General features: G+C 54.1%; 2 protein-coding genes across 2 annotated transcripts; one reads left to right on the top strand and one right to left on the bottom strand.

The window, feature by feature from the left end:
* Nucleotides 1-2,159: 2,159 nt before the first annotated feature.
* Nucleotides 2,160-3,776, bottom strand: PG986_006161 (uncharacterized protein; the record flags this gene model as incomplete). Its single annotated transcript, XM_066842383.1, has 1 exon — nucleotides 2,160-3,776. The coding sequence occupies one exon, from the start codon at nucleotides 3,774-3,776 to the stop codon at nucleotides 2,160-2,162; it is 1,617 nt and encodes a 538-aa protein (XP_066702245.1).
* A 109-nt stretch (nucleotides 3,777-3,885) lies between these two features.
* On the top strand, nucleotides 3,886-4,410 carry PG986_006160 (uncharacterized protein; the record flags this gene model as incomplete). Its single annotated transcript, XM_066842382.1, has 2 exons — nucleotides 3,886-4,165; nucleotides 4,211-4,410. The coding sequence occupies 2 exons, from the start codon at nucleotides 3,886-3,888 to the stop codon at nucleotides 4,408-4,410; spliced, it is 480 nt and encodes a 159-aa protein (XP_066702244.1).
* Between the last annotated feature and the right edge of the window lie 4,040 nt (nucleotides 4,411-8,450).

The raw sequence follows: 8,450 nt of genomic DNA, 5'->3' as shown, positions 1-8,450 counted from the left end.
CCGGGGTCTAGCTATTCTACATATGAATAAGCATAGGTCGGGCCAAGGAGGTTACAGCAGCATATGTATATTCGTGGTTGCAGTGTACGCTAACGCGGCATAGGCAAGCACATACGAAGAGCGAAGGTGCCATACGCATTCCAGGGGGCCTTATATGCAGACAGAAGCAGGTTAGTTCGTCACAAAAGCACGGCAAAGACAGTTGACAAAGTGGGATGGACCTGCGTCCCATCTACATTTCTGCCACGTGGGTAAGAACACACCAAGCACCCACGGGTTTGTGCTGTATCTAGGGTTATACATGCGCCGCGAGACCGCAGAAAGTTAGTGATGGAACACCGATGGCGCACTCAGACCCACGTGAGAGAGAGAGAGAGAGAGAGGGGCGAGAGGGGAACACCAACGCCGGATGGATGCACTAGGGGTAGGAACAGGAAAGGTCAGCGTTCGGGCAGGGCGCTGCGGAGGGACTGGCTGGCAGATGGGGGTCGTGCAACTTGGGTCGTGTTTGGAGGATCCAAGTGCTGGGCCATGCGTGGTTCTAGCCACGGGTATTGGGGGAAAGCATGTCAGATAGATACACACATGCAGGTAGGTAACTTCCAAATTCCAGTGATGCCGGCCGATAACACTATATGCATAACCAGGAGGACATGGGGGTGCGGAAACCTTTCCGCAAGGTTGTTAGATTCTTTTCTCCTTGGCTATCTACGGAGCTCGTTCCCACCATAAACCATCTTCAGGGCCCTGTCCGTCCTTCCCGGGCCTGATCTGTGTTCGCCTCCAGTCGCCACTTTCGGCGACGCCCTCAGCTCAGGTCGAGGTTAGTTGATGGTCGCCGACCAGGCTGGACTCGAAGTCTTGTGAACGCGAAAGACCAAGTATTTGCACGCAAGCGAGTTCGCAAAAGAGCTGGCTGTCGAGAATGTTAAAAATTCAATGCATATAACGACAAGGTGGGTTGGTTGGCTGGTTCGCTTGGCTTGGCTGGCCATTCAGGATTTACATGTATCTGCAATGCATGTCTTCAGCCGTTGCGAACGCGATTGGAAGCCCACGTCACCGGCGAATTGTAGCGATAGGAGGAGAGAGGTACGGAAATGAGGGAGAGTTTCTCAAAGCAGGACCGTTGATTTGCTTAATACGTAGGATACATGCCCATGCCCACCACCCACCCAGCCATGCGCACATGGCGACAGCACCGGTGAAGGGGAGGCGCGGGAATGCACCCATGCCATTGATGACCACCCTGGTCCTGGGTCCGGCGAGCCGGTTACGCCTCCCGAAGAGAAAACGAAAAGAAGCCCGGCTAATTGTATGCATTCGTTGGAATCCCGAAACTTCCCCAGCATTGCTTTTCCTCGCGTTCTTTCCACCTTTGCCGACCTCCTATTACTGCACATGTGCAGCTAGATCCACCAACCAAAACCCCCATTACCCTGGATATGTACAGCCGTGGGTTTTCTGCCGCGCGTCTCAGCGTGCGCCGTGCGCGTGTCCGTGTCTGTGGTCGTGTCTGTCCCTTGGGCGGCGGTGGCGTCTTGGTTTCAACTGTCTTACACACAAAAGCCACCAGCTAGTTCCAGTCAAATAGGTTGTTTTCGTCTAGGGGCTGCGGAGTTACGTGTAAAGTACCGAACCTAGGAGGTGAGCAAACGGTTTCGGTGAGCTGCAGAATGGCTTTGTTTTGTTTGCCCTGCACGAGTACCCTTCATCAGGGTCTTCTCTGCCTCGTGAAAACTGTTGCTGTGGCGAAGAATGCGACCCCAGGAGGAGAATTTGAGTATGGTAGGCAGCAGAGACATGCTGGGCGTGTAATATCGTCATCCCCGCCACCATGTGCGCTCGAGAGCAATTGCCGATACGAATGGTTACACGAGGTAAGCAGTGGGAAGAAAACTTGGTTCTTGAGCCTTTGGTCTTGCTTTATACGAAGTCGTGCACCGCTACTATTACATACATACGAGCCTATCCACACTTGCCCGGTCGTCCAAAATCCTAGTCGACGTCTCTTGTGCGGTAAAAGCCACCTTCTGTGAGGGGTCTCGTGCCATCGTAATTATAACCTATCCCAATTTTTGAAAACCAACCTAATATACCAGTGCGCCTTGCTTCCCATAGAAATAAATACAGATCTGCCGTGAGATAAAAAATTGTACCTAAACCCAGGCGCCGATGGTTATACATATCGTAAAGACCCAGTGCGCCCAAGACAACTGAATGGCTGCTCCAGCACTCTCGGGCTTGGACTTGGGCTCGTCAGCCGAAGCCGAGTCTGAACCTGAAGACAAGCCTGGACCTAAACCTGAAGGGGAGCCCGGACCTGAGCCCGAAATGGAGTCCGGATTTGAGCCTGAGGAGGAGCCCGAGTCTGAGTCTGAAAAGGAGCTCGGATCTGCAGCGGCGGTTGGCGAGCTCAAGCCGGCAGACGGTGCACTCCCCGGGCTGAGTACGGTAGTCATTGCATACGGCTGAGCGTAAGTGTCGGTGGACACGGCGACGCCATCAGGCGAGATCGTCAGCGTCTGACCTGCTATCACGGTAGTCGTAGTCAAGGTCGCTCCCGCGCCGACGTTGTAGGTGACCCCGTCGATGACCACGGCAGTCGTCCCTATTTCCGTGACGGTGGCGCCGCCCACAATCTTGTATGTCGTTGCCGTCGCGTTGGCCGCGACCCCTCCCAGGGTCGAGCCACCGACAACCACGCCCGCCGGGCCAATAGTTACATTGTCCTTGCCAATGGATGTGGTGATGGGACTCATGTTGGGCCCGTAAGTGAGCGAGGTCCCGCCCACGACGAACACTGACTGGCCAATCGCCGTAATCAGCGTCCCGCCTATAACTTCCATGTGCGGAGGGCCAACTTCTTCCACCACGGGCAAGACCTGGCTTGGGAAGAAGATGCCACCAGGGCCAATCGTGATCTCTTTCCCGCCAACGGTGGCTGTTGCTGGAGCTGTGCCGAATGCGAACGAAGTGCCGTCAATTGTAGCCGCCGACGATCCATATACAACCTGTAACCCGTCGACAATGGTTGTCGAAGGCGATGGCACGAAGACGCCATTGACAAAAGGGCGGGTAATGGTGGATCCATGCCCGACGACCTGGGTTGGGTTGATAGTGAACGTGTCGGTCCCAACAACCGCGGTAGTCGACTTTCTTTCAGGGTTATCTTTGAAGACCTGCCCGTTGATGACCACCTGTGTCGTCTGGATTACTACTGTGACCTCGGACGGCTTTGGCGAAGCGTTGGGTTGTGGCGTTACAACAGGCTGGGGCGGCAGGGGTGTAGACGTCGTCACCTTCCCATACACGGGTGTAGTGAAGACATCTGTGGCGCCGGGGCCGACGGTTTCATGATCGTTCTGCTTCGTCGGCTTGCCACCCCCTAGGAAATCCGGAGGAGGAGAGGAAGAGAACACGACGACCGGGTTCTTGTCTGTCGTCCAGAAAACCACCGTGGGCCTGGCCTTTTTCTTGGTGGCGGTCACCGAGCCCCATACAGGAGTTGTGAGGGCCGAGGTGGGCAGCCACAATAAGTCACATGTTGTTTGCCCATCTGGACACCTCGACGCGGAGAAGCGGCCGGTGGGCGCTTGTGTGCAAGGTAAGGGCTCTTCCGGGAACGGTGGGGTATAATCCGCGGGATCCCCGGTCCACGTTATAGTCGAAGTATGGATCACCGAGATCTGAGTGACAGTCCCATCGTCGGTAGATGCATGGCATCCATCTTCAGTAAGAGCAGGGGTAGAGGTGGGCTCCGTGGTCGGAAACATGGTTGTCATCATGCCTGCTGTGGGATCGAAATAGAAATTCTTAGTTTGAGTCGGGTGGATCGCCACCGGGGGTGACGATCGGGCAAGCCCGGAGGCCCCCGAAGACAAGATGGGGCCAGTCGTGGCATTCCCAGTCGTTCCGGGGCCAGGCTTGAACGTAATAATGGAAAACCCAGGCGGTGGAGGCGGAGGTCTTCGACCGCTCGTCAGGACGTCTAGGTTGCCATGTGCTCCCGACGTCGTGGCAATAGTGGACTGCGACGTGGGTGTAATTGACGATGACAAGGACGACGCTGGCGTGAGCAAAGACGACGCCTGCTCAGCCGCGACACTATACCCAGAAACCACACTCGACGAATATGCTACTGCCGCAGGAACTGGGGAACCCGGTAAGTGAGTTAAAGCTCCTGTGAACGGGCCCCTTATTGTTCCAGGTGCCACCTCTGTCGGTGCTATTGAACTGTTGAAGAAGGGCCTTCGGTCGAAGCGACTATTGCACGGGCCTAGAGCCTTGAATGAGTATTTTGCTTTGCCAATATCAGGGGTCTTCCTTGTGGGATCAACTAACCTTCGGCTGAGTAAACCCCCGGGATACAGAGAGCTGCGAGGCCGAGCAGCGTCTGGTGAACAGTGAACATGGCTTCCACTCGACACCGGCAGGATGTCCGGCCGTTTATTTCACCCTGCACTACGCTTTCGGGTCGATTGGGAGGCAGAACGTGAACCTTGGACGCACATCTGAATACTTCCAAGGCGAAGGAAGGAAGCAGGTAGGATTGTTCGATAAATCCAATTCTCCCTTAACCCTACTCAGGCTACTAATAAGAAAAGGTCGAGAAAGCAAACCCGGCGCGACGGAGAAAGGCAGTGCTACCTCCAGCCAAGCCAAGTCCAGCATGCAAGTATTGGGCCGGTAGTTGTGCTGCTTGGCGACGGGGAACCGTGATTGGGACGCGGAGGGATCAATGCCTTTTTGCGTTATGTACTTAGGTAGGGGGTGAGCATGGGCAGGTCGACGAAGTGCCATCTAATAAGCCGCCATCATCTTGGACAGGCCCTGTAGATTGAACCGCGGTGATCTGGGTCTTAAGATGAGACCGGGGGTGCTTTCTTATGAGATGCCTGGCAGTGGGTCGCAGTTCATTTACTTGCATGGTCGGTCTGCAGGCGTAGCAAGTATACAATGCCGCCCAGGCCCATTGAGGGCCCGGGGAGAAACGGTCTCTCGCTGGAAGACCTCCCTCCACCAGATGAGAGGTGCCAAGCGTGCTCGGATGGACCAGTCTAGGGACATAGCGTGCAGCCACCATCTCATCGGCAAGCCATGATGGATACTTGTAGTAGATCGGGGCGGCCAGTATGGAGCTCTCTCCACAGGCACGAGAAAAAAAGAAAAAAAAAGAGAGAGAAAAAAAAAAACAGAAGAAGAAGAAAATAGCAGGGTATCAATCACTACCAAGAGCCATCTTTCTTCCGAGCTATCAGTTACTACTGTTAGTAGTAGCAGGAGTACGGAGTAGCAGCGATGGCACGATTCTCCGACGGGTTTCCTCGTCCAAATCGCTTCAACGCTAGGCAGTTCTTCACGAGCTCGGCCCCGGAGCAGGAGCAGTGCGGATGCTCTTCTGGTATGCGCTGGCAACTTTGCAACTTTGCATCATGAAAACCTTTTCATACCGATCGACATTTGTGATGTGATTATTAATGAGGATGCGAATCAAATGTCGCGGGCAGACTGTACCTGGATAGTGTAGGCAGCCCGCGCATGGCAGAACAGGCAAAATCTCATACCGAGCAGAGGTTCGTGCTCGGTCTGTGGTTCCTGGCGATAGTGGGCAGCGCAGAAGACGGCAAAGTCGTCCTGTTGAGGTAGGTGGTACTTGTCGCAAATGGCCGATACCACCCCAGCTGACCCGCACACTCGCAGATGCGGTGCGCCGGCAAGTTCGCAACTTGACCGAAATGACAGGTCGTGCCGCTTGGGCATGCGGCATAGCGCCGCGATACATGTGTTCAGGCGAGTAGAACCTCCCTGGGGCATGTACCTAACCTACCTGACCTTCCATCAGATGCATTGAACTGCTGCAACTAGCCGTCTGTTATGCTGGCAATGTAGCAATGATCGATTTCTGATACGCCGTTTACTGCCATCGTCCCTTGGATGGTGCCGAGGAGCACGGAATGTTTCTTATCGAGTGCATGCGATGCTCATGCGAACATCACCACAGCAGATAGAAGGACTGTACAGTACTGGCTGCCAGCTGGTGCGTTTCATACTTGAGCGAAGCCCTACCCAAAAGCTTCATGAACGAGCAACGTCTCACGCCACTGGACGCGCCTCACTCCGACACCACACCACGTCCGGCAGGGGGGCCATGATTTTCGACTTGTTGAAGACGCAGCATGCCTCGGCCTTCGTCTACTGGGGGATGTACAGCAAAGTCAAAAGCTTGTTGCAGCGAAGAAAATAACAAGGCTTGACTAACGCGCCAACTCTCTCAAGACCCAAGGTTTTCCGCTGACAAGCAAATCAGAATAATGCGTCGCGCCCAGATGGACTCAACCGCTTGATCAGTAAACCAGTAAACCCCATCTGGGAACCCATATGGGACGTACAAGGATTGGTTACCTACCGAAGAATATTCCACAATACCCGCGATGAACGTCCGTGATACAACCAGACGAATTCAGCATCTGTCAGAAATAGTGGCTGATGGCTCGTCGGTCCCAAAGTGCCGGGTTGATTGCCTCTTACCCTGGTCCCCAACGACTACCAGCTGGGGTGCGGGGAGACCAGAGTTCAATTGGGTATACTCTTTATATAAACTTGATGATAGTCAGATATATCAGTTGCAACTCATGATTAACTGGCGAACTCGAGGCGAGTACAGCTCAGTTATCCTATGTCACGGGGATGCTGGCTTCCCAGACCTCGAAGTACATGATTTAACGATGCGTCTGGGGCCGTGACTCGTGAGGACGCCCCTGGTCTGGCATTGTCCTAAAGGGGAAGAGGTCAAGCGATTTATTGGATGGAATCGACCCTATTTCGCTTCGCAAGGCACGACGGAAAGGCACTTCCGTCTTTGCACCCCGACTGCCAGAAGCCGCCCATGAGATCGTTACCTAGGTTAACCCTGCGGGCATCCTCCGGCATTTGCGATCGTATGTTGCTTTTGAGTCTGCTGGACACGAGTCCACCATCCGCAGTCCTCTCGCCATTGCTCAAGTTCCCCCACCCTTGTCGCCCAACCCGAATCCTCATCCAGTTTGCGGGGAAGGAGATATGGGGCATAGCGGCAAAACACACCTCAGAAGGATTTATCCAGAGGTCGAATTTGCCGTGTAAATGAAAAACACCGGAAACGAGGCAACTCGAAGCATGCGCAGCAACTGTTTTAATTGGTCTGAGATTAGGTTGTTGACGACAGACAGACAGGGCGGGCCAATCTCCCAATCCTACTGTCTCTCTTCCTCCCACTCACTCCCTCTGATCGACCTGGCCACTTTTAAGCCCACACAAAAAGAGCCCACCCGAAAAGCAACGAATGCTACCATAGCCGAGCATGGCTTGTGTGACTATGCCTTGCATCGGTCTTAAGATGTTGTTTGCGGGAATAGCAACATCTGGTATTCATGAGGGCGATAAGTCCAATATGTCCATAATGACGAGTCTTGCCCAGGGACATTGCATGGGGAATCACGACTCGCTGCTACCTCAGTCAAAGGACAGTGCATCAGCTTACACCTTCGAATCAATCGTACGTGAGCATCAGTCCTGATCAGTCTGGCCAGTAGCGTGGCCACCCACCTAACCCGCCAGCCCAACGTGTAATTCTGATTCTCGCTAACCCAGCCAGCCCACCCGACTGGCGACAGTGGGATGAGCATCATGTGCACCCCTGTGCTTGGCCCTGGCCGACCCAGCAAGCCCTGGAGACAGGACAGGAAAGGTGGGAAAAGGAAAGTCGTGGCCGTGAGGCCAGCAGCCAGCAGCCAGCAGCGACGGCTGAACAGAGGTGACACTGTAACAATGAGCTAAAAACCGGTTAGATCTACCCCCCAACGGTTAATTTTAGCTGCTTTTCACCCTATCGATAAGATCAATGTACCCTCATCGTTAACCCTCGTCGCCCAGCCTTTGAGCCAGCTAAAATCGACGAGCCGGCCAAAATCGACGAGCGACCTAGACTTCGCGTCGATCGGAAGGAATTTGCATCAATCATACACAATCAACACATTTCCACGACGATGGCTTGGTGACGGTGGCTTGGTTTGGTGACGATGGCTTGGTTTGGTGACGATGGCTTGGTTTGGTGACGATGGCTTGGTTTGGTGACGATGGCTTGGTTTGGTGACGATGGCTCGAATGCTGCGCATGTCGATTTTGGCTCAAAAGCTGGCTCGAAGGCTGGCTCGGACGATGGTTGGCGACGAGGGTACATTGTTGCTTTTTGGGGGCGTATAAATCGGTGTGTAAAGGGTGTGGTTGGAGTGAAAAATAGCAAAAACCCATTGATTTTAGCTCATTGTTACAGTGTCACCTCTGTTCAGCCGTCGCAGCCAGCATAGACACCTGCGCAGACAGACAAGCATGCGCCGCCGTGCCTGTTAATCTCCCGCCGAAGGAGTCGAGCCCATGACTCCCAGACACGACCTAAGGTTAAACTTATT

This window comes from Apiospora aurea (assembly GCF_038362705.1).
Source record: "Apiospora aurea strain CBS 24483 chromosome Unknown utg000004l_segment0_segment0, whole genome shotgun sequence".
NCBI classification, from domain to species: domain Eukaryota; kingdom Fungi; phylum Ascomycota; class Sordariomycetes; order Amphisphaeriales; family Apiosporaceae; genus Apiospora; species Apiospora aurea.
Note: the sequence above shows the minus strand (reverse complement) of the source record. Positions and strands in the feature narration are given on the sequence as shown.